This window comes from Enoplosus armatus, chromosome 8 (genome assembly GCF_043641665.1).
Source record: "Enoplosus armatus isolate fEnoArm2 chromosome 8, fEnoArm2.hap1, whole genome shotgun sequence".
Taxonomy (NCBI): Eukaryota; Metazoa; Chordata; class Actinopteri; order Centrarchiformes; family Enoplosidae; genus Enoplosus; species Enoplosus armatus.
Window position 1 is genome coordinate 2,483,135 of NC_092187.1, and position 25,769 is coordinate 2,508,903.

Consider the following 25,769-nt stretch of genomic DNA (forward strand, 5'->3'; position numbering starts at 1 on the left):
TTTTGCAATTTGTAATTTTTTTTTTTTTTTTTACCTCACATACATTTTGCGAAGCGGTCTTTTTTTTTCTGTTGTCACTGTCAAAAAGCCTAATTGCTTTCAGTGTGACTCAATAATACATGAGAAAGGAGCACTTGAATGCTGAATAACATAAAACAAAAGCATTCGCAGGGTGAAGTGCTGTGCACGCCAGCGTTTCAACAGCCTTGTCAAATACTAAACATAATATGCAAAGGCTCTCAATTTTCATGCCCCCTCAAAACTGACTAATCTCCTCCATCACTCCGCCCCTGTCATCTGCCACATCAGATCAGCTGCTGCCAACCTTGTGACCCCCCTCTCACCCACACCAAGCCCACCGCCTTATGGGACAGCGTTTGCATTGCTGCCCCCACCTTCCTCCGCCACACATTTCACAAAATCACTCCCACACGCATTCAGAAATAAACTGAAAACCCACCTTTTTCAAAGCTGCATTAACACTTGACTCCTTGGAGTGTGTGAAGTATAATCTAGTTTATATAATTCATTACGTTACTCGGTTTTAGGTCAGGTTAGGTTTTCATTCATTGTAAAGCATTTGAGGAAAAATGAATCAGCAGGGCATCAGTTTTGTTGTTATGATTGTTTTATTAAATAAACACAGACTGTCCTGATCAGGCACATACAAATGATACAGAGTCATACTAGGGATGGATTGTTCAACAGGGAGACGGGCATCTAACTGTAGAACAGTGCAAACGGTGACTCTCCCACAGACAAAACAAAACAAAACAAAAAAGAACAAATTCAAAAAAAATATAGACGACAGTCCCTCGATGACTTGCAGCTATTACTCCTGTTAAAGGAAAATGGCAATCGGTTACGTGAGTCTTGATTTCCATCAACAATGACACAGGGTTGCTATTCTGAGTTAGAGGAATCATTTGTGTAAGCTGTTTTTTACGGCCCACGTGTGTTTTTATTGCACAGACAAACCTTTTCGCTTCTGTGCTGCAAATAGTGTGACCTCAGGTCATTCTGACAGTTGGCATATGCCATGCCAAGTCCCGTTCCTGAGCCGAATGAAATTGGCCAGGTGTGCCCTACAAATAAAACAGGTATTTTATCTCTTACGCAGAGAAGCACTTCACATAGAAAACATACATCCTTTTCACACTCCATGTCTGTTTTTCTTTAACGTATTGAACTTTTAAAGATTTAAAGAAGACAGGAGAGAGAGAGAGAGAGACATGCAGCAAAGGGCGCCCCCTGTACTTAACTTTTAATATTCACATGCTTTGGAGGATGGTTGTTGTTAATGTTCTTCTCACAACAAAAGCACTTCACATTTATTCACATTGAATAATGTGTTCAGTTAGACAAGACTGTTGATTGACACAAAGCATTCAGTAGGCTACAGAACATCACTCCGAGCTCTGCTCCCCTTGTCAAGGACCTCTGAGCTAAGCGAAAGGGGGTCAAGATGCAATACGGCAGCAATCCATCGGAACGACTTACGTTTGAAGAACAGAACAGAAAACACGATTCCTAACCCCAGCCCAGTACCTGGAAAAAAAAGAGAGAGAGAGAGGGGGGGGGGGGATAAACACAGCTGTAGCATGACATGGATGGCAATGTAACTTTAATTGACTGCTTAATTTACACATCTATTGCTTCATCTTTATTTATTTATTGTGCGCGTATGCTGTCTCATACTGTCTCAAATGTATGTGCATTTCTAGTATGTACTGTTTTCATGTAGCCCTGCTCAAGCTTTGTTGCTTTGTTGCTTTGCAGTGAAAATTTCAAAAATGTCTACATTTCAACTTCATACTGTACTCTCATTCATACAGCAGGGTGAAACTGGCTAATGATGTGGTATCATTTCCTCCCACTGTTTCAAAGAACACCAGCAGTCTTTATACACAGCCTCCTTATTAAAACAAAGTGGGCCAAGTGACTCACTCCAATAGCTGATGCTGTGTCAATGACATCGGACCAAACTCCATTCAAATATCTGACAATTTAATGGTGCTTTGCTTATTAGAAGTGCGTACATGGCTTAAGACTTTCTTTCTTTTTTTTCTAGCGATATTACAGGATCCACTAGTCTAGAATGCAAGTGATTCACCAAGCAATACCTTATTCGAATAAATAAACTAACTTTACCCGGCTCCCTGCCGCCATTTCTATCAAGCTAAGCTACATTATATTCGTTCTGGAAAAGTGTGGAGATGGAAGCCGAGACCATGGAGGATTTACATGATATTAAAATGTTTGCTGGTGTTTTATATGTATGCCGAATTCGGGAGTGGGGGACACTGTCACGTAAGACATCTTGATTAACGTCTTAGCAAAGGCGTAGACTACATATCGATAAGAAAGAACGCGTCCAATTTACGTTGCCATTTTTTTGAATGACGTTATTTCCAACAACAGAATCTAAGGGAAACACAAATATTGATGAGTAAGGTTAGGGAAAAAGTACCGAGGGTTGTATTATTTAATGAAACTGCATAACTGTCCCAGTATAATTCTACCCGTCAGAATAAACAAGTCATTCAAATGTCCTTTACAAGCCCTTTATTGCTAGCTAGTTAGCCTATCGCCCAGTCAATGACAGCTGTAGGCTGCAATAAAAACTGCTGCTTGTTTCACCCTTATTCGGGGACATTACAATGTCGTTAAACGCAGAAGACATTGGGATATTTACCGAGTTTAATGGCACTGTCAGCAAGACATCGGTCCCACTTTTTCCCCAGCTCCTTCTCAGACATGCTGAACGTTAGCTTGTGTCAGGCTAGAAGTGTCAAATGCAGCTCCGGTGCGGCTTTCAAGTCCTGTTGGAAATGTACAGTCGTTGAGATTTGAACGTAGACCAAGTGACCAAGTGACCAAGTGCAGATGGTTTTAGGCCGCCAGAGTTTAAAATGTTACCTTATCGGCTCTATGTTGTCAATATCATAGACAGCACAGTATATGTGGAAAAAAACCCCCACCGAAACTGACGAAAGCTCGTTTACGGCTGTTCACTTGAACGCAACATTACGCCACTCCAGCAAACCTCGCGACGCGTTAGAAGCGGCTTAATGTCGCCATCTTGCGGCAAAGAATATGATAACTCCCGCAGTCATTCACCTCAATACATACAGTATGTTCTGGAAGAAAAAAAAAAACATTCACAGATGCACAATATTTTAATTGAAAATTTATTTCAAAGTTTCAGAATGAAATTTCACTTGACACAAATCAGTACACTGTCATGACGTCATTACAGCATGTTCACCTTATTAACACTGATTTCCTGAGATGACAAGGTACAATCTCTGACACCACACAGTGCGCCAACATTTGATATCCATTACACGAAAAGCTGGTATGTTTTGAAATTGTTGCCATTAAATAAAGACGTGCCATCAGCTGGGACACTGGGATTACTGTGCATCCAAATATGAAAACTAGTGTTTAACACACCGAATCAAAGAACTTAACATGGAAATCATGTTATATATGAATTCTACAAACAGACCGACAAACGTACCAACTTCAGGAAGATTATAGACAATCACATACAAATGATTCACTGTCACTCCTCAGCAGGCAAACTATGTGAAACAGCCAAAAAGTCATCTTGTTGGCAGTGATTCTCCATCACAGCCTCTTAAAATGGTGTAGAACACGACTTGGCTTCTTAATGGACTTCAAGTGAACTCATAGCAGGTGTGGTTATGAGCATTTTGCACATTGTGAGTGTGTGTGAACAGCAAAGGGACACCAAAGAGGTAGAAACTGTGTCCTTGAAGAATAACGTATCTTTGGCCAAAAACAAAATAAATCCCCTTTGCTTTTACCACCTTTACTCCAGTACATGTGTCTTAGCTCCCACTCAATTGTTGTCTGTGAAAACCAAGACAATTCATTAAAAGTGATAATACACATACTGTACATATGAAAACAATAGCTATCATTCAGACATACCTGCAGGTAAATGCTTCTGATAGCCAGAATGTTGTGTTTAAGTGGCATTCACGGCAAAAAAATATAATGTGGTTTGACTGCATTCCATCTTATGTAAAAAAATAATGTGAACACAGGTAAAGAGATCATCAACCCTGTCTCCTGGTCCTGAAGGACTTGTTGCCCCAACCACGGTTCACACGGAAGCTATTCTGATCACTCGTTGGACCCTGATTGAGGGGACTGTTCTTGTGCTGCTACTGCTGCTGCTGCTGCCTGGTAGGTTTCTTCTCTCGCTGTCTTCACAGAGCCCTTGCTGATGGCCAGGAGGTCTCGCAGCTCCTTGTTCTCAATCTAAACAAGACAGAGTAACCGTATATTTAAAAGGAAACAGTGTTTCTGTTACTCTGGATAATCTAGAGATGTTGCGGTGAACATGTATCACTGGAACTGTTTTCTTTCAGAGGTGGATATCACAAAACTATCGCAAATGAAACCAAAACTCTCTGCATGACCAGATATCAGTAGAGATAAGTGTAAAAATATGTTGTTTTATTTTATAATTTTGGTGAACCAACTCGTGTGTAAAATGGACAGTTTGCCTAACTAACAAAAAAATGACAAAATGTGTTTTGGTACAAAACAAAAAGGCACATTTATGTGCATTATATCCAGATGAACAGATCTAAAATCATGTATATTGTATTGTATGTACACATACAATTCAATATACATATTTCATATTTATGTAGGTGGTACATGCAAAAATGCGGGTTTACATGTATTTATCCCTTCACCTTAGCTAAGAAATATACCACATAGAGATACAGAGACAGTACCAGAAACAGCTTCCCAGATATATGGATTCAACCAGACAAACATCTACAGCTGTTCCCGATTCTCCTGTAGCCTTGCGCTCACCTCCAGCTGAGCGAGCCTCTCTCGAACAGAGCAGTAGTGCTGGTCATCGACCTGCACTGCTCTTCTCATCACCTGACCCATCTCGCATATCCGCTCCACCTGGCTCTGCACTTCCTGGAGAAGAGTCAGAAAGCAAGACGTTTTCCCCAGAATACAGCCATTCACGTGTAATCCTAAAAATGTTCAAATGTGGAGACGGCCAGCATACCTTCGCGTGGTCCTCGTGAAGGCTGAGCACAGGCTTGGTGTCGAGCTCCTTCTTCGCCATCATCAGCTGGAGCATCTGCTTCCGGTATCGACCCATGATCAACTCTAGCGCGTACTGGTGTTCTTCAAGAGACAACCATAGTTCTGCAGATACAGTCAAGAAAAGGGGTTAGCAAAGATATAAAACACCAGCCATACAATCAACAGAATTGTGTTGTTGTTTCTTTTTTAACCTTTATTCTCCTGCTGTAGTTCCTTGATTTGAGTGTTTTCCTGAGTCAGAAGGACATGAGGCTTGTATTTGGTTAGCTCTTGAATCTCTGACGTGTCTTCTATGTGCTGGGAGGAGAGAGCAGTTAAAGGTGGAAAGAAATTATATAGAATAGAGAGACGGATGATGTTTTATTATTAAATCAACCGAGACACGGGGGAATATATTATATTCAAAAATAGGGATTTCCAGCATATTGCAAAGTGAAAGTGCATGATGATAATATACATTTAACATCCTACCTCAAAAGCTGAATACTAATGCTACAACAGAGTATGATGGTGCAAAGCCGTTGTTTCATTCGTAAAAGAAAGTCCTAATTTCCATTTTAAAGATACAAATTTATGTTATTATGAGAGGTATTTACTCACTAAAAGCATCAAAAGGTCAATTACAAAAAATATTGACCTGCTCCATAGAAATGTTTCCATGACATTCAGTACATCTAATTGTTTTTCCCACCGGTTGAATTTACTCATTGCTTTTGATGAAGTAAATAAACACATAAACAAGCAAAATACAAGGACAAAAAAATAAGAATCAAACGTAGTCTCAGGAAGACAGGGGTGTCATGCAAGCGGTAAAATGAATGCCACGCCAAACTCCATTCAACATTAATAGAATTTAACAGTGCTGTGGTTATCTCCAACACTCACATCAACAAAACATCTGAACAAATCAAAACGTGGGGATCTAAACTGGGCACAGGAGTGTCCCATCAAGCAGCACTTAATGCCATTATAATCTCAGCTTTTTGGTATTATTGGTTCACATGTTTCCCTGTGTTATTCTGAATTGACGAGTTAAGTTAGTGCGCCACTATGTCCAATTGTACCAACCCTGCGTGTATGCCACTGAACAGTGCAGCTTCACGTAGCCATATGCACTTGAATGAAATCTATGTGTAACCTTGTTGAGATGCTTGTCCTTACCTTGTCTGGAAGGGCATCCCCCACCTCTCTCATGCTGTGCACCCTGTGGCTGAGGGCCCCGGACTGCTCTATCAGTCCCTCGGCGGCCGTGTCGTGCTCTTTCAGCCTCTCGAGAAGGGTCCGGGCATCGCCCAACACTTTTTCCAAAGTGCAGGCCATTTGCAGGAAAACTGAAAACTCCTGTGTGTGTGTGTGTGTGTAACGTAAACAAGCTAACCGACTCCACACTCCACCAACTCGCGGCGTTAGCTGACGTCGGCTCCGTAAGCCTGAGTTAGCCGAGGCTGCCGCGGCGCCTTTGTAGCAACGTGTGGAAACTATTGCAGGCCTTCGGGAAAAATGTGTCGGTAGACAGAATTAGCACAGTACACACGAATAAAAAAAAAAAAACTCGATAAGTCAGTTTTGTTGTCAAGTCTGCCGTTTCCGTGTGAGCCGACCCGTCGACGTCACTTCCGTATCCTCTTCTCACTCACACTAACATCGAGGTGGATACCGCGCCATCTACTGGCGAGTTTGACAGTAGCCAGCGTGAGATACATTTAATGACCTTAACAACAAAAGATAAGCCCTTCAAATATTCTAATTGAGACCAATTAATTTGACCCCGCCCCCCAGAAGAGTCATTGTCTAAAATGACTGTATCATCAACACGTCACGTAACAGAGGGTATTTTTTTTTAAAACAACTCCCCCCCCCCCTTTGTTTTAAAAATGTTTGGAGAAGAATATGGCACCAATAAAGGAATGCATATAGACTGTATTGTTTATCTAATCCCTCTATGGTTGAAAGTGAAGTAATTGTGGGATTTCAGATTGAATATATTCTGAGAGTTCAACACGCTTTATATTATGGACAGTAAAATAATAAGCCATCAAATATCTAATCAGCACATTTAAGAGCTTTACGTATCATCCGCATTTCAAGTCTCCACAGGTTCAATCAATAATATCAAAGATAACATAAGATAAAATAAGATAATCCCTTGTTAAATTTGCATTGTTACAGCAGCATACAGGATAGTGCAATAGCAGAGACATAAGTAGAAAATCAAGATATAATAAATAAAAACAATAAAGACCGTCATAAAAAAAAAAGCTACTAAAACTAAAAAACAAGTATAATTTACAAATTTACAAATTCACAGAACGAAAGAAATAAAAGTAAAGGAATTATACTGAATTGCACATAGAGAGATGTAGACATTGCACCATTTATTATACAATCAGACATGTTGCATGAGCGTGGCAAAGGAGTGAATAATTGAAGTAAGAAGCCTTGCGGCCTCAAATGACATTTTACCTACAATCGATTTGCTTCTTGAATACACCCCCAAGTTGCAACGTGTGGCCTCAGAAACTCTACTCTAGGGAGAGAGAAGTCACGATCAGGGGGTTAAATATGGGAAACGTGTCGAGTTCAACTGTCTGGAACTACTGAATGACATGCTGATTACTACGTTTCCAGCAACACAGGTTTCGAGCCCAGATAGCAAGTTAGAGAAAATATTACCACCGTTATCATACTACTGTATTACCAATCTCTCGTGGATTATTGTGAGACCACAACTAGCCCCACTCAGCTCTACGTAGCAGTGACCACTCCTTCTTTTAGGCTCTCCGATTGTCCTAACGTTGTCAAATATCGCGGTATCCGCATCGCTAATCACTACGTAATGTGCCGTGCTGCTTCTAGCGGCGCTGGTGACAGTGCTGAAAGCTGTTGGGGTGAGTTTTTATTAATATTCCCTTTTCATATAACTATTCAAACATTTGTTTGAAATGTGTCAGTAAGACATTTTCTCTTTCTCATCCAGTGGGTCTTTAGAATTGAACAGGTTAGCCTGCGCTTAGTCATACGCAGAGCTCGGGCCTGGGTGGGGGCAGCCGTGTTTTTCCTCAGCATAAATCACAAGAACCAAGCAGTCCAGCAGCATGCTAGCTGACTTTAGCCGCTATTAGCCGCTTAGCATTGTGAACGGCCTGCCTACATTGTTAACGGCACAATTAAACAATCGTGCATTTATAAAACGTGGACAAATGTACCGAAGAGTCCGCACGTGTGTGAAATTGCTATGTTGAACATTAGTGACTGACAGACGCGATAATTGATTAGAATTGACCACGAGCCTCCGACCGCTTGTCGAAGCTTCTTTGTTGTTCCGTCCTCGTGCCGTTAGCACAGATAACGTTATCCTTCTTTTATCTGAGTATGAAGATAATGAACTCCGTTACAACTCTAACGATGTATTTTGACCTTGATTGGTTGCAAGTGTACACAGCCCGGATAATAACTAACGTTAAGATTAAGTCTTTCCGTCAGCTGTCACTTTCATATCGACCATTCCAAACTCTGGTTTTGGCTGTTCAATTATATTTCCACCAAAATACCCAGTATCAGAGGGAAGTGCGCTGTTCCAACGTTACGCAGTTCTACACAGTATCATTTTATTAAAACAAAGTAATTACTCGTTTATCACATGTGTGCCGAATTTGTCGGGGCACCCAATCGTTTTATAAAACGCCTCAAATAATTTTCTACCAAGTGTAGGCATTTTAGACTAAACTATAAAACATGAAAAGGCACTTTTTTTGGATGGAGTTTGGTATGCTTGTCACAGTATACAAGAATAACACGATTAAGTGCCTACTTTCCGCGAACTTTCTGATCAGAGCCATGTATTTGTGATAACAACCAAATAACTAAAATGCCTGGTGTGCTAACTATTTGCGATAACTTGTGGCGTAACTTACAGTAATGACACTGTCGCAGTGAATTAATTTCCATTTTAAGAGTCGGAAACGCCCGGGGGTATTGGCTGTTTACGACTTTAGCGTTAGCGAGATGCTAAACTGCCTGGTTCCGTTTCTCCACACAAGGTCATTAAGATGATGAGATTTGTACTTAACTGTTATTGTGTGCGTTATTTTGACCTAACACGCTGTAAAACAGTGAATAGTAACACATCCTCGAGTGTTTGGGCACGTATTGTAGAGTCTGACATGTGTTAGAAATTATCTTGCTAGCCTAGATGTGACGTTTTCGATAGCGCTGCATGCCGCAACGTGTTGGATCAGGCCATATTAGCAGTTCCAGCTGAGGATAGCGGATTGCTAGGAAGTCACATGGTTGGTCCTGTCAGGGCCGTTGTTGTTCGGGCCCAGACCCAGGGTAGCACCGCCGTCTGAAGGCCTGCGAGACCAGAGACGTCATGGGTTTATTAGCCTTTCTGTCGTAACCGTGACAGTCTGTATGGTTCCTAGTCTTTCTAGTTAAATGATTACCGAGCGAAACTGTACTTTAATACTCATTAGAAAGAGCTGAAACGGCCAATCGGTGGTGGCGGTTTAGTGGGTGGACTAAAACACCAGCACTCTTTCCGCGTCACCGAAAGCTGAAAAGGGGGGAAGCAGAAGAGCCCATCTCCTCCCAAGGTTTTCACCTAAGAGTCGTCTCTGTTCATTGCTCATAACCTTTAACCCACTTAACCAACCCATCTTGTGATAACTTTGTTTGTGCTATCACTAGGCAGCACAGCTTTAGTTCCTGGGGGTCTAGTATTCATCCAAGCTTTGCAAATGAAAACAAAACACAAAAGTGCTTGTTGCTTAATCTGGATTTGACATTTGGATATGAATACCAAGGAGCCACCTTGGGGTGGGGGGGGGGGGGGGGGGGGGCTCTCCTCTCTACTGCTAGGAATATCATTTTAGCATTTTTACAACATTATATTTTAGCCCGCTGGGAAGTATGTGGGATGGGAGTCATTGCAACACAGTCACAGCAGAATAGATATCATGTGTCCCGGGTTGGCTCCCCCAGCTTGTTTTCAAAGCAGTGTATTTAGGTCAACAACAGTCTGCTCTAACCTACTGATAGAGATCTTTTTCTGAGTTTCTAACTAAATTTGGAAAAATTCGACACAAACTTTTCTCATCTGGAAAGGTTTCCAGATGAAAAAAGTTTGTGTGTACCGTGAGTGTGAATTTTTCACCTGCTCATGTTCAAAACAGTTCTGAGTTGAATGACAAAACAGAGGGCCCTGGTCAGAAATGGTGCCATAAATATCACGGCCTAAACTGAAGGTATGCTCAAGGTCTTGTTGATCCACAGCTCTTGCCGGCAAGTCAGCTGCCTGGCATTGTGGGCAGTATCCAGAGGCATCTTAGCAAAACCTATTTTTGTACTTGAGTCTGGGGGCAAAGAATCTAGTGTTCTCAAAAAAACTTCAAGCCACTGGTCCTCAGGGTTGTTATTGTTTTTCATGCGACAGAAAAATGTGCGATTCTTATAAGTTGACAATGTAAGCCCTTGGGCCTTTTTGTCTTTTGTGTTAAACCTAGAAGTTTGGTCTGTGAAGTTGTTGGTTGTTGATCAACATGAGGTGAAGTCAAAGTCATATCTTCTGCTCAGCTAACCAATTTTGCTTTTTCCCAACAGTATGAAGTGAAACGGAACTGAATTTTTGTACCATCCGCAACTGCTTCAAGTTCAGATCATAACAAAGAAACTGAAGATAAACCTCCCGAAACAAGCAAAGTTGCAACACTGAAGACACACAGGGAAAAAAAGGATCACTTCAAGGGTTTAAAACACAAGAAGTAACCAAATCCTGAAACGACCAAAGAAGATGCACATCAGCCCAATTGAAACGCAGACGAGAAGCAAACCTATGCCCATATTCTGAGAAGACAATAACTGATCTGAAACCAGAAGTTTGTGCCTACTCAACAGCTTTGACAAAGCACACGTCCCAACGCTGCTCCTAGCCCTCCTCATCCTCGCCACACCACCGACTCACCACCGGGGTGTGGAGTGGGCTGCTATCTGCTAGTTTTTCCCCCCATAGTTCCCTCGTCTTTTCCTCCCTTTACTCCTTCCACTGTTTTCATTGTAATTTTTTCTAAGCAGTGTTATTACACCTGCGTTGGCCTTTTTTTGCGCTAGATTTCTCCCCCTTTTTTGCTTTATGCAACCATCTAGAACTTGTGCCAGAAACCTGTAACAAGTGTGTGTGTTCAACTGTGTGCGTGAAGAGATCAGCAGGAACTGCATAGTCATCGAGATCCTGAGAATCACAAGATTCAAGACGACAAATAAAGGTGGGTCTCAGTTGCAGTCCCTTCATAACATGAGACCTATCATGTTAACAACTGTATTTTGTAACTGTTTAGTCACTTATGATTTAATATGTCATGTTTTGAATGATGTCCTCCCCCCAATCATGAGAAGTTGTCCCTGTAAGGGCTTTTAAGAATTGAGATAAAAGAATTTGATACCCCAAGTTGGGTGGAATTCAGAAAATGTAATTGGTAAATTCCCTGTTTGTACACATTGCCCTGGTGTGCAGGTGTACAAACACAGATTGTGTAATGCTCTCAATTCTTGTTCAGTTTGGCCAGCAGTTTTGGGCAGCAATGCAGAGGTTGTTTTAATCACTGAACACAAATAAGAGTGTGTTTTGTCCTTGTTTGCCTAAACAACATCCAACTTTGACAAACGCTACTATTTCTGAAATGTTTTTTATTGAAACTGTATCTGGATCATATGGCCTGATCAGTTAGAGTTTGGGGTTTGACATTTTTAAATGGCAGCATCTTCAGTGATTCATTTGCAGCAGCTGATTTCACTGATTAGCGCACCTTCAACCAGAGAGAGGGAGATATCGGTGAAAGCAGATGTTGCAGTGCGTGGTTAGAAACGAACCATGTCTATTCGCTGCTCTTCGAGCATGTTTAGACATTCCTAATGTGGAATGAGGGCAAAGTGATACTGAGTTGAAGGGTTGATTCTATTGTGTCAGTGACCTCTACATTGCTATTTGCTAAAGATAACTTAAAAAAACTTCACACAAGCCAGCTGAACTGAACTGAGCCTCCACCTCCAAACAGTTAAACTGGTTATTCAATTGAGTTTGAGAATTATGATTGCCTTCCCACACCCAGCTCGCACCTTTTTTCTATTCTGTCGTTTTCAAGTCATATCCTCCCTGAATTTTGCCTTTTCAACTCCCTCCCTGGGGGATAGAAGCCCACAGCTATTTTCCTTTTTGTTTGTGACACTTGGCAGACTGGCTGACCTATCTACCTTACCCGTTATGTTTGTTCCTCTCTTCACCCTTGCAGACATCCAGCGGTGTATCATTTGGGTGGTTACATAAAAATAGTCCTTAACAGTCAAGCAAAAAAAAATTAAACAAGTAATCAAGTTCAGCAAGTGCTCAAGCAAGTTTGGTCCGAGTTTATGGGAAAATATGGGCAGCCCCTGGAAAGGCTTTGTTGAGTTTACCTTGCCTGCGTCGCCACCCACCGCGTTTGTTAGCGCTGACCTGAGCAGCACCTCCCCTGTCGGACTCAGCCTGTCGCCATATGGCCGATCCGTAAGTTCCACCTTCGCACCTCTTTTTCTACGTGCCCCACCCCATCGAACACCCATCCACCCACCTTGCCCTGCATCTTTCTGCTGTGAATGGCCTAACCTCTTCCATCCTTTTCGGGCTCCCGAGACTAGCCTCTACTCAGTTATATTGTTGCAGGGTGAGGGGTGTTCTGCTGATTAGACTGTAGAAATTTGGCACTTTTCACAAGTCCTGAAGAACCTTTTTTTTTTTTTTCTTTCTTTTTTCCCCCTCATTTTTACTTTGCGTCACAATGCAGTAAAACCTTAGTTCGGCCATGACACGGGCAAATCCTGTTGGGCTACATTAATGCTGGTACATAACTTCGCTCAAATCAAGGCAACACAAACACAAGCTAAACTACATACCAGTCGGTCCCTGGTATTGAGAAATACCGATAAATATGTTTTAAGACTCAATCATTTGTCATAGTGTAGTACAGGGCCTAACAGAAGAGGCTGTTCTGGGACCCCCTCATAACCCATAACCCATCACCAACTCTGTCCACTGTAGATGCACCGCTATTTGACCTGTCATCTGCATTTTCTGAGTCTCCATCTTCAGTAGTTTTATTTTACTCGACCTTGAGTGAAATTTGCGACACTGCACTTTGAACCACTTCACATTAACTGGCTGCTCAAAAAAAGCAGGTTGATCTTTTCAGTTTTTAGTCTGCCTTCTTTTGTAGAGCAATTCCTGTTTGAATGCATTGGTGTTATCATCCACTTATTAGTGCTATTGATTAATAATGTAATGTTAGATTGTCATGGTAGCAGATCCATTGTTACTGAGAGGCCTCAGGGTTTTCTGCTGAGTGTTTTGGTGCCAGGAGTTCCCACATGGTTTGGCTATTGGTTGGTGGTTATGATGAGCTAAAATATACAATAGCATGGGAGAAATCTTTGTGCACAAGATGTAGTATATTGCTGTGATATTGTGAATTTTATATACATCTCTCTCTCTACGTTTGGCCTCCAAACATCGCTACATGGCCAAACACTGGGTGTCATGAAATATCGACAGATTTGTAAGGACAAGTAGATGATATTAGTATTTTATACCCAAATGCTGGATAACAACAACTTGTGATGTCTGGATAAGAGTGATTTAAAAAAAAAAAAAAAAGTTAAATGATATGACTATGCTACTTTTCAAGGCTGTTGCCTCCTCCCAACAGCAGGTCCAAGTCCTATCCCCAGTGTCAGAAATGGAAAGAGGCTCCTCTGAACCTCCAGTGGCTCGCAACACTGGCTCTGCCCCATCTACCTCTACTGGTCCCATGCCTATCCCCCGCTCCTCTTCCATGTCTTGCCATCCCCACCCAGGAAGTAAAAAACACAAGCGGACTCCCTTGTATCAGAGATCAGTAAGAGGGCGTGTTCAGTGGTGCCCACGTTTGAGCTGCCGTTGTGTCGTGTGACTTTTCCTAACAGCATGGTTTGTAGATGCGTGAAAAAACGAGTTCAACCAGGGTGTAGTGGCAGGTTTTGATAAGCGAGTTTTTGTTACTCCTGTGTAGTCGCCGGTTGGTTGGTAGAAGGAAGTGAACAATTTTCAAACATGTGTCTGTCTAACCAGAATTGCATGAACTTTTCTGCAAAGTTTTGTTAGTGCGTAAGTGGTTTGGGACTAAAATCATGTGACAAGTTGAGTGCATGACACTGGAAGCACCACACAGGGTTGTTTATTATTTCCAGTCACTGGTATAAATCATCCTGATATTCTATCTAGGCGTCATCAACGTGTGTTCTCCTCTGTTGATGACCAGATAGCCCCAGAAGACTCTGATGTAGCTTTACTTTTGCTTTTTCCCCTGGCCACTTCCTCTGAAGTTTGCTGTACCTGCATGTTTGAAGTGTTTTTTTTTTTTTTTGTTTTTGTTTTGTTAAGGTTGGCATCAAACACTGCATTCAACTATGGCCTCCTTTTTTTTTGTCTGCTTCATGATGATCCACTACTGGATGCATAGTAACACTTGCTTCTCCTCTTCCCCAGATGAGTTTTGACCCAGGCATGCTCCATAACAATGGACACACTGCGTACGCCAACGGCACAGGGCCTGGCATTAGAGAGACTGGTGTGGTGGAGAAGCTACTGACTTCTTACGGGTTCATCCAGTGCTCTGAACGTCAGGCTCGTCTCTTCTTCCACTGTTCCCAGTACAATGGCAACCTACAGGAGCTTAAAATAGGAGGTGAGAGGCCTTGGACTTATCAACCATGAATACTTAACCTGCAGAACTTAACTTGTTGTTGGAAGTGTGCTAAGTGTGTGGTTTTCTCTTGCTTCTCTCTCCTCAGATGATGTAGAGTTTGAGGTATCCTCTGACAGGCGCACTGGCAAGCCCATAGCAGTGAAGCTGCTAAAGATAAAGCCAGAGGTGCTGCCAGAGGAGCGCATCTCGGGCCAGGTGGGGCCAGACCTGCACGCCTATCCCTTTACTGTGCTGCATGGTTATATTCATCCAGTTAAGGAACACCATTTTATTTTTGGTTCTGTCCTTGTTTGTCAACTTAACATTTGTATGGCCCATTGTGTTTTTCGGGCAGGGGATGTTATTGTAAGTACACTGTGAAATTTGACCGCCCCCTATCCCGCATCTAAATTTTAAAGAACAACTTTTTCCGTAAAGACTTGGAATACATTTGAATTTCAGATTGGCTTGACATGCATGTTTGCTTGAGGTGTTGAATGTCTCTAGAACAAATATGGTCAAGTGATCAATGTAATTACCCAGCGGGTGTATTACTTTCTCTGTGAATGCTCACAGCAACTAGTATAGCTCAGTTGGTCAGTCTCACAAACCAAAACAAATATCGTAAAGCCACAGCAGACTTGGCTTGCTTGGCTTATTGGTGATGTACAATTCATAACATGCAAGTGATGCTGCTTGTGTTGTAATGCATACACATAATAAATCTAAGTCCACACGCTGAGCCCATTGTGACTCCACTTTCAGTCAGGTTATCAACATGCTAGAGGCTGTTAGGAGGCCTGACAGTGTGCAGATGTCACAATGAAGCACAATAGTGCACGTGCAACTCTGCTAAGGTGGGGAATCATGCACCATATCTGCGACACTTGATATACTTGTTACTGTGACATTAGCAATTCTGCCATTTCATCCATCACATGTCCAGACATATTTTAATTGGGCTTTGTAATGTCAATGAATATTCAATCTAAGATTGGAGAAGCAGTGTGTTAATGGCCTCCCTTTGCAATTTCCTCCTTTTTCTGCAGGTTGTCTCCGCAATCCCAGTGCACTTGGATGGGAAGTCTGCTCCTGGCCAGGTGCCCACTGGCAGTGTTTGTTATGAAAGAAATGGGGTAAGAGAAGTGGCTTGGATTACAGCATGCTTGATCAATGAAATGCAGAATGTTAATGTCATTTTAAAATGTCATCCTTCCACTCATTAGGATTTTGTACAAACATCACTTGATTACTTGTTTCATACTTGGCTGGGTTTTTTTTTATTTTTTATTTTTTTACATCTGGGCCCACGTTATAATTCACAATGTATGTAATGCAACCATGTGCTGTGGGGAGCTGTAATATCTTCAGCCTCCACAGCGCATGGCTTTTCATATATATGCATCCTCTTACTTTATGGTTGGTCTTGAATGTGAAATTGTTTTACGACTAGAAGGTGTGTCTACAATAAGTTTGACAGTGGTGTGACTTCCCACAGGAAGTGTTCTACCTTACCTACACTCCTGATGATGTGGAGGGTAATATCCACCTGGACACAGGCGACAAAGTCAGTTTTTACATGGAGACCAACAAGCAGTAAGTCTTTACACCGTGCCAGTATTGTAATAATTCCCAGCTTCCGCTCAATTTTTATTGTTATCGCTCTTGCATTTCAGTACTGGTGCAGTCAGTGCTCGTAATATTCAACTTGTGAAGAAAAAACAAATGAGGTGCCAGGGTGTGGTGTGTGCTACAAAGGTAAGGGTTACTGACTATAATTACATGGACTTTATTAATAAGCAAATCAGACATAGTCTGGCTATCTTTGCTCGCTTATATCAGAAAACTAAATGCACTACAGTGTTTCCCTCAGCTTGAGAATTTACTTGTGGTGGTGGGTGGTGGCACATATGACGGCCGGGTTCAGTAATAAACCAGTCAAACAAATGCTTATGAATAACTCAGAGAGACCTCGTGTTAGTTAGCTGGCTAACTTACCAATACATCACTTTGCACTGCGTGTTAACATTACTGGCTAGCCAGTCCAACCACCATTGCAAGTTAAAATAAGATGTGCAATGTTAACGCATTAAATGCGACACAGCTTTCTTTTTAGGCATCAAACTAGGGGTGTTACTGTACACACGGTTCAGTACGTACCAGTTCAGTACAGAAGGAAAACACAAAAAAATGCAGAAAATAACATTTGTCATTTATTTTGAAAAATGTAAACATTCAACAGTGGCCCATTGGCCATAATTCTTACTGTAACAGTTAATGCACTCGCATACAGGCATGTAATGTCAGACAAATGTCAGTAATGCTCCATCCAAGACTCCAAGACCTGTTAATAATTCCTGAACAACTGCCACTTACACTGGTTAATACAGGACAGGCAAAACGGCACAGTCTACCTGGGCGGGCCACCCAAGTAGGGCCTGTGTATGGGAAACACTGCACTATCCAAAACAGCTGAGAAAAGAAGCCATACATTTTTCCTGTCAACCCAGGATTTACCAACCTAGAGTTTGTAACAAACAGGTCGGCGCCACACAATGATTTTCACCATACCGGTGAATATAATGACGTATATTGACTAAAATACTCTGAGTAACTTTGGCCTCAGTGGTCAGGTTGATGTACCTGTTATGTTGAACCATTTGTGGTCTTTCAGGAGGCCTTTGGATTCATTGAGAGAGCTGATGTGGTGAAGGAGATCTTCTTTCACTACAGTGAGTTTAAGGGCGACCTGGAGGCTCTGCAAGCTGGAGATGATGTCGAGTTCACCATCAAAGACAGAAATGTAGGTGTTAAGCTTTTCAACTTTACCATTCAGAAATACCTTAGTAACTTTTAAACTTTGGATAGATCCACTTTTGACCATCTTTAACACCTGTAACTCTTTAATGGCCTGCCTGAATTTGCATATAACATGGTTTACATTTTATCCTCTTGTAGGGTAAAGAAGTAGCCACAGATGTGAGGCTGCTCGCCCAAGGAACGGTCATCTTTGAGGATATCAGCATAGAGCAGTTCGAAGGCACTGTCGTCAAGGTCATTCCCAAGGTTCCCACCAAAAACCAGGCAAGTAGATCACAAGATTGGCAAGTTGAATTCTTAAATGTTTGAAGAGGCTTTGGCTGTAAAAGCAAGCGAGGAACTGTGAACCACTGACCAAGAATACAACGCACAGCTTTCACAAATCTTTCCTGCTTCCACAGAATGACCCTCTACCAGGTCGCATCAGTGCCCGAATTGGTTTCACTGACAAGGAACTGCCGTTTGGTGAGAAGGATACAAAGTCCAAGGTGACCCTTTTGGAGGGAGACCACATACAGTTCAACATCTCTACCGACCGCAGAGACAAGCTGGAGAGGGCTACCAACATCGACGTCCTCCCAGACACCTTCAACTTCACCAAGGAGACCCGCGAAATGGTGAGGATTGCTATGGGATAAATCCATGTGATTTTGCTGAAGTGATCAATGATATTATGTAATGCGTCATTATAGAGTTGAAAGAATTGACGGATTGGAAAGGGCTGTCACTTTCATTGAACTGAAGTGAATACCTATTCACAGACTAACTTTGTCTTCTAGGGGGTGATTGCAGCCATACGTGATGGCTTTGGCTTCATTAAGTGTGTGGATCGGGATGCCAGGATGTTCTTTCACTTCAGTGAAGTTCTAGAGGAGAGCCAACTGCACATCTCGGATGAAGTGGAGTTCACGGTTGTGCCTGTAGGTCCTGTTTATAAGCTTTTCACAAAAGTATGTATACTGTGTTATTAAGCAGGCACATTCTAATAATTATTCATTATTTGTTAATGGCAAAATAAAGTAAATGTCCTGTCGTTGCCAGGATATGCTGTCAGCCCAGAGGAACCATGCAGTGCGCATCAAGAAGCTGCCCAAGGGCACAGTGTCCTTCCATACCCAGTCTGAGCAGCGCTTTGCGGGTGTGGTGGAAAAGGAAGTTGTAGCAACCAGCAACAAGAATGCAAGTCCCACCAAGGGCAAGGAGAAGGTACCATAGTGCACAAATACATTATTTTACATGAAAATGCCCTCAGTACATCAAAAACAATAGCCTCTTAGTCCAGCCCCAACCCACATCTACCCCTTTCCCCAATTTTTGTTTTAGTTCTAATTTTCCTCTTTGCTTTCTCCTCCAATGACTTCTTCCTGTTCATGCTCCTTGTTGGTTAGAAAAAAGACAAGGTAGGACTTAGACCTTCTGCATGAAGCCACATCTGTCTCAAATAAATGGATAAAGACGCTTGTATTCTAGGCAATTTGTGCAAACTTATACCAGTAGTCAATACATTTCACTAACTTAGAGTCTAATAATTCCAAGACCTTAGGTAAACATCTGACAGTCAACAGTTGCGAAATAATGCAGTGCAAGACTCCTGTAGTGTGATGTTGACCAGCCTTGCTGTCTAATGGGTGGTTGTTTCTCTCATGTTTTTCAAGGGTAAAGTTGTAGAAAAGGTTAGTCTTTGCAGGACTCTGGCCCACTGATTGCCGCCTTTTACTCTTTAGTTGACGGCATGTTATTTGATCACCAATTAACCCGTACCATGGACTCAAACTTTGTGTCACTTATTCAGTGAGTTGTAGGGCTGCACAATTAATGATGAAACGGTCATCCAAATTACTGGTATGGTTTGTGGGAACAGTATGTTAAGTGCCTTAAGTAATGGATATCAGCATCTCTTTTGGTCCTTCCTAAATTACCTAAACAGCACCTGAATTAGTCATTTAATCAACTTCCCTGGTCTCCATTACTTAGTGGTCCTTTTTTTGGCACTTGGTCGATAAATGTTTTTGCACGCAGTAATGAGCTGCAAGAACACAACATATTAAGAAGCATAACATAGCCATGTCCCTTTTTTCTGTGATCCAGCAGCCTGTCCATCTTAATTTGTATTTTCTTTCTCATACTTTTGTTGGTTTTTAATATCTATTGACATTGACATGATGATGTCATTAAATTGCAAGCTGTGACTGGTTCAGGCAATTACTGTGAATAACTGAGAAGATAACTGATGCGAATATTGCAGAACTGTTCCCAGTAGTTGAAACTAGAATAGTGATGGGTAATTATGCAGCCCTACATTGTAGGCTGTAGCATAACTCGCAGTAGACTAGGCTAATGCTAACCAACGAGGCTGCTAGAGAATGATGCATTGCGCACACTGGTGCCTCTCTTAGGATTGTGTAGGCTATCCTCACACCTCTGCCCACATCTTCTAATACGCTGCATACTCTTAAATAGTCTGACTGAATCAACGGTGGCTTACACCAGTTTCATTGAGAAACAGGTGTAGCGTTAACGAGACAAATGGCCTTGGGTGGATCAAGCATTGGTGGTGATCATTATTGGAAAGATAATGTAGACTGGGTTTGTTGCACTCTCTGTAGGAAGCTGAGGAAGGAGTGATTGCATATGAAGACTGTGGAGTGAAGCTCACTGTGCCATACCATACCAAGGATCTGGAGGGAGGAAGTTACCCACAGGTTGGAGACAAGGTATCTACTGAGTGACAGTGCACTCAGTACTTTTGCTTGAGACTTAAATGAATATTCAAAGGGTTGACAAAATGTCAACTCATCCGTCTAAAAGGACTTGGTGGGCAATGCGAGGTCTGCTCCTATACCAGACAAATGCTGCTAATATAACCCACCTTTTGTAGCTGTGTCATGTTGTGTTTAGTCTTCCCCCCCCCCCCCCCCCCCATGTGTATGACATTAACCTTTGTCCTTTTTTAGGTGGAGTTCTCTATCAACGAAGTGAAGCGAACTGGCCAGCAGAGCGCAGTCTCCATCAGGGTCCTCAACCGTAACACCTCCAATGCCAAGAGACTGCATGGATTTGTTGCCACACTGAAGGACAACTTTGGCTTCATTGAGACCGCAAATCATGACCAGGAGATTTTCTTTCACTACAGGTAGAGGTCGAAGTCGTGAGATGCCTTTTTGGACGAGTTAGTTGCTGCTTTATTTACAGTGCATCCGGAAAGTATTCACGGCGCTTCACTTTTTCCACATTTTGTTATGTTACACCCTTATTCCAAAATGGATTAAATTAATTTTTTTCCTCAAAATTCTACACACAACACCCCATAATGACAATGTGAAAAAAGTTTTTTTGAAATTTTTGCAAATTTATTAAAAATAAAAAACTAAGAAATCACATGTACATAAGTATTCACAGCCTTTGCCATGAAGCTCAAAATTGAGCTCAGGTGCATCCTGTTTCCACTGATCATCCTTGAGATGTTTCTGCAGCTTAATTGGAGTCCACCTGTGGTAAATTCAGTTGGTTGGACATGATTTGGAAAGGCACACACCTGTCTATATAAGGTCCCACAGTTGACAGTGCATGTCAGAGCACAAACCAAGCATGAAGTCAAAGGAATTGTCTGTAGACCTCCGAGACAGGATTGTCTCGAGGCACAAATCTGGGGAAGGTTACAGAAAAATTTCTGCTGCTTTGAAGGTCCCAATGAGCACAGTGGCCTCCATCATCCGTAAGTGGAAGAAGTTCGGAACCACCAGGACTCTTCCTAGAGCTGGCCGGCCATCTAAACTGAGTTATCGGGGGAGAAGGGCCTTAGTCAGGGAGGTGACCAAGAACCCGATGGTCACTCTGTCAGAGCTCCAGAGTTCCTCTGTGGAGAGAGGAGAACCTTCCAGAAGGACAACCATCTCTGCAGCAATCCACCAATCAGGCCTGTATGGTAGAGTGGCCAGACGGAAGCCACTCCTTAGTAAAAGGCACATAGCAGCCCGCCTGGAGTTTGCCAAAAGGCACCTGAAGGACTCTCAGACCATGAGAAACAAAATTCTCTGGTCTGATGAGACAAAGATTGAACTCTTTGGTGTGAATGCCAGGCGTCACGTTTGGAGGAAACCAGGCACCGCTCATCACCAGGCCAATACCATCCCTACAGTGAAGCATGGTGGTGGCAGCATCATGCTGTGGGGATGTTTTTCAGCGGCAGGAACTGGGAGACTAGTCAGGATAGAGGGAAAGATGAATGCAGCAAAGTACAGAGACATCCTGGATGAAAACCTGCTCCAGAGCGCTCTTGACCTCAGACTGGGGCGACGGTTTATCTTTCAGCAGGACAACGACCCTAAGCACACAGCCAAGATATCAAAGGAGTGGCTTCAGGACAACTCTGTGAATGTCCTTGAGTGGCCCAGCCAGAGCCCAGACTTGAATCCGATTGAACATCTCTGGAGAGATCTGAAAATGGCTGTGCACCGACGCTTCCCATCCAACCTGATGGAGCTTGAGAGGTGCTGCAAAGAGGAATGGGTGAAACTGCCCAAAGATAGGTGTGCCAAGCTTGTGGCATCATATTCAAAAAGACTTGAGGCTGTAATTGCTGCCAAAGGTGCATCAACAAAGTATTGAGCAAAGGCTGTGAATACTTATGTACATGTGATTTCTCAGGTTTTTTATTTTTAATAAATTTGCAAAAATCTCAAAAAAACTTTCTTCACGTTGTCATTATGGGGTGTTGTGTGTAGAATTTTGAGGAAAAAAATGAATTTAATCCATTTTGGTATAAGGCTGCAACATAACAAAATGTGGAAAAAGTGAAGCGCTGTGAATACTTTCCGGATGCACTGTATTCATGGTTTCCAAAGATCCGTTCATTCTTATCCGATTCTCTGTTTTCTCCTCAGTGAAATGTGTGGAGACTTGGAGAACTTGGAGCTGGGCGACACAGTGGAGTACACTCTCTCTAAGGGAAAAGGAAACAAAGTCAGCGCTGAAAAGGTTACCAAAGTGGCTGCAGGTATGAGGGGGGTCACATTAAAGCCTTTTCATTTACATCATTCTTCTTTGCAATGTTTGTTGACATGGCGGTGTAGAGCGCAGACACAAAGTGTGTGAAATCCACTGTTTTCCACTTTTAGTGAATGGCATTGGTGAGGATGTTGGTGCAACAGTGATGATGGGGAAGGTCATCCGTCCCTTGCGCAGTGTGGACCCCTCCCAGACAGAATACCAAGGGCTTATTGAAGTCACAGAAGAAGGTTGGTGTCGAGTTATGATGGGACTCAACATTTAAAGCAGGCTGTGCAAGACGATATCACTCCTCCTCCCTTCTTTGTTGTTTCAGGTGGAACTAAAGGCCAGAATTATCCCTTTGGCATCATGGGTATGGCAAACAAGGCAGATTGTCTGCAGAAAGGAGAACTTGTGAAGTTCCAGGTTTGCACAGTAGCTCAAACTGGACAGAAGATGGCCTGTAATGTGGTCCCTCAGCGTAGAGCCATGGTGGAGTGTGTCAAAGACCAGGTAGTGATCAGTTGCTTTTTTTTTTTTTTTGTCTTCAGTTGAATTAGTGCTCACTGCATCACATGTATCGGAAACCTCAGTGTTGAAGTTACCGTCGCTGACTGCCAGTTTTCAATCCTGAAGTTGTGTTGTTTTGTCGCCCCCCAGTTTGGCTTCATCACATATGAAGTTGGTGAGAGCAAGAAGCTGTTCTTCCATGTAAAAGAAGTGCAAGATGGCCTGGAGCTCCAGACCGGGGACGAAGTGGAGTTCTCAGTTGTCCTCAATCAACGCACAGGAAAATGTAGTGCCTGCAACGTACGCAGAGTCAGGTAGGGACTCCATTTTGGCTGAACTTAGAGATATGCAGTCTGTTTGGTAGCATTTTCAAGTGACTTAAGATGCAAATAATTTGTCTCAATGTTGATCTTGAATTCTCTTTTATGTATCCGACGTTACAGCGAGGGGCCTAAACCGGTGGTGACTCCGCGTCCTGATCGTCTCGTGAACCGATTGAAGAGCATCACTCTGGACGACGCCAGTGCTCCTCGCCTGGTCATTGTAAGACAGCCCCGGGGTCCTGACAATTCAAAGGTACCATCAAGCCTGTGCTATCGCCACATTTTGCCTGTACCATGAAAGTAGCTGCTGTTCTTTGACCTGATGTGTAATTGTAATGAAATCATAGATTCAAATACCAATTTAATTTTTTCACTTATCATATATTAAATAGTGTAAATGCAAAGAAAATGTATATCAGCACATATACAGGACTATTAGCTGGATTATGTTCGGGATATACAGAATGAGGTACCTGGGGGGGAAAAATCAAGGTACTGCGTCACATAAATGCAAAAATCTTGTAATGTTGCCATATGCGGTCATAGATTTTCAACATTGGCCACAATGGCCTGATACAACCGAAGTTATCCAATTTTTAAGTTCAGAACTAATTAGAATCTGAAAGGTTTTTAGATTTTACCTACCTGAAACTCTAAACTATGATTTGAAACACTGCTACATTAATGATGTCTGTCCTCTCCTATACAGGGCTTCAATGTGGAGCGCAAGACTCGCCAGCCGGGTGTCATTGACTGAGCAATACGGAGCCTACCCTGTTTGGTGTTGGTGGGATGCTGTCCCAAAGGGCAACAGCAGGGGATAAGGGAATTTGATTTGACACATGCTTGTACACACAAACTCATACACGAAACATGCGCACACATACAGTAATCGGCATGTGTAACTTTTCTCATTCCACGGTTCCCTGCCTCCCATGTATGATGTACTTGATACAGAGTTCCACACTGCAGTGTACATGGGATCTCTGAGTGTGTGTGTGTGTGTGTGTGTGTGTGTGTGTGTGCGTGTGTGATGTATCCTAGAAGTGATTATAGTGTGTAACGGAGGTATTTGTTTCTGAGGGTCCTCTCCCTCTACATCAGAGTGATGACTGTGTGGCTGTCTATGTCCGTATCTTTTTGAATCTGCTTTGTCTGGAATTCTGCACCTGTAATCTGTCCAGTAGTTTGCCTGGGTGAGTGATTGTGACTGTTGGCATGTCTTTGAGCATCTGCTCCATTTTTTCTTTTCTCATATTTTTGCTCCTTTACCCATGGAAACTTAAAATGGTTTCATTGTCAGGTTTCCACTACTGTATGCTTTCCTAAAAGACGCATAAAGCAAAGCAAAGTTCCCTCCATAAGGAGGATCATATTTCTCATATGTGCGAGCTTAAACTGAGGATTCTTCTCTGCTCGGTTTTTTGAGCAGTTTTAAAAAATGCTTTATTGAAGAGCTGAAGTGAAAGCATGGTGTGTGTGGGTGGTGTATGTGAATGTCAAAGTAGTTAATCTGATGGATTTACTTTTACCAATCTGGAGCCTTTAGATACCTTTTTTGGTATTCACATGCTCCACTTAAGCAATTTTCCCCAGGTGCAGAATTCCCTGTGGCATCTTATATCTGCAGTTCTTTTATACTATGTTTTTTTTTTTTTTTTTTTTTTCTCTCGCGCGCATATTTTTGCTTTTTTTTTTTTCATTGAAACTCAATCTGCTAATATTGAATTAAGTAAGAATAAGGTGCCTAAAAACTACAAGCAAAATGAAATGAAAAAAAAAACAAAAAACAAAACAAAAAATTAGATGTATCCTCTGTTCCCAGCCAACCGCCAAAATATTCAGAACAATCTTAGGGTGGCTTTCTTTTCTAGTAGAAATAATACTGATATGCATCCCAAACCTGTGGGTTGAACTATACTGTATGTAATGTGTGCTTTTTTTTTTTTTTTTTTTTTTTTTTCTTAGTGAAAGTTCAAACTTCAGATATAATGAAATAAATTTAACTTAAAGAAGGAGAAAGGTAAAGTATTAGAAATTCACTTTAAAAAAAACAAAACAAAGCATTAAGAATCAGGATATCGGCTATTACGCTCTGGAGACGTGGTGGATGAGCTGTTGTGCCTCTGCACATTAAGTTACAGTCAAAAATTTATTTCAACTTTGGAGATCACCGGGTTTCAGTTGAACCACCTACAGAGGTTCTCATGTACTTTTGTTAATGGTCTTGAATGAAACAATTGAATTAAAATTTTATGAAAATCAT

At 42.1% G+C, this 25,769-nt stretch overlaps 3 protein-coding genes across 8 annotated transcripts; 1 reads left to right on the forward strand and 2 right to left on the reverse strand.

The window, feature by feature from the left end:
• Nucleotides 1-616: 616 nt before the first annotated feature.
• On the reverse strand, nucleotides 617-2,806 carry micos10 (mitochondrial contact site and cristae organizing system subunit 10). Its single transcript, XM_070910868.1, has 4 exons — nucleotides 2,696-2,806; nucleotides 1,501-1,548; nucleotides 979-1,085; nucleotides 617-838 (listed from the first exon to the last, which is right to left on the reverse strand). The coding sequence occupies exons 1-4, from the start codon at nucleotides 2,757-2,759 to the stop codon at nucleotides 833-835; spliced, it is 225 nt and encodes a 74-aa protein (XP_070766969.1). The 5' UTR covers nucleotides 2,760-2,806; the 3' UTR covers nucleotides 617-832.
• A 377-nt stretch (nucleotides 2,807-3,183) lies between these two features.
• sike1 (suppressor of IKBKE 1) lies at nucleotides 3,184-6,622 on the reverse strand. Of its 2 annotated transcripts, none has more exons than XM_070910606.1 (5): nucleotides 6,271-6,622; nucleotides 5,301-5,406; nucleotides 5,069-5,211; nucleotides 4,861-4,974; nucleotides 3,184-4,293 (listed from the first exon to the last, which is right to left on the reverse strand). In XM_070910606.1, exons 1-5 carry the CDS (start codon nucleotides 6,427-6,429, stop codon nucleotides 4,156-4,158), a joined length of 660 nt encoding a protein of 219 aa, XP_070766707.1. In that variant the 5' UTR covers nucleotides 6,430-6,622; the 3' UTR covers nucleotides 3,184-4,155. The 2 variants fall into 2 exon arrangements, with proteins under 2 accessions (XP_070766707.1, XP_070766708.1); XM_070910607.1 differs by having other exon boundaries at nucleotides 5,301-5,407; nucleotides 6,260-6,622.
• Nucleotides 6,623-7,938: 1,316 nt separating this feature from the next.
• csde1 (cold shock domain containing E1, RNA-binding) lies at nucleotides 7,939-25,768 on the forward strand. 5 transcript variants are annotated; one of them, XM_070911165.1, is made up of 20 exons: nucleotides 7,939-7,997; nucleotides 10,711-11,372; nucleotides 14,663-14,861; nucleotides 14,968-15,134; nucleotides 15,911-15,997; nucleotides 16,360-16,457; nucleotides 16,538-16,619; nucleotides 17,536-17,664; nucleotides 17,820-17,945; nucleotides 18,083-18,298; nucleotides 18,461-18,631; nucleotides 18,723-18,887; nucleotides 20,288-20,395; nucleotides 20,636-20,814; nucleotides 22,565-22,677; nucleotides 22,799-22,918; nucleotides 23,005-23,183; nucleotides 23,331-23,494; nucleotides 23,624-23,756; nucleotides 24,213-25,768. In XM_070911165.1, exons 3-20 carry the CDS (start codon nucleotides 14,663-14,665, stop codon nucleotides 24,258-24,260), a joined length of 2,484 nt encoding a protein of 827 aa, XP_070767266.1. In that variant the 5' UTR covers nucleotides 7,939-7,997; nucleotides 10,711-11,372; the 3' UTR covers nucleotides 24,261-25,768. The 5 variants fall into 5 exon arrangements, with proteins under 5 accessions (XP_070767266.1, XP_070767267.1, XP_070767264.1 ...); XM_070911166.1 differs by having other exon boundaries at nucleotides 20,288-20,383; XM_070911163.1 differs by lacking the exons at nucleotides 7,939-7,997; nucleotides 10,711-11,372 and having other exon boundaries at nucleotides 18,461-18,601.
• The last annotated feature ends 1 nt before the right edge of the window (nucleotide 25,769 follows it).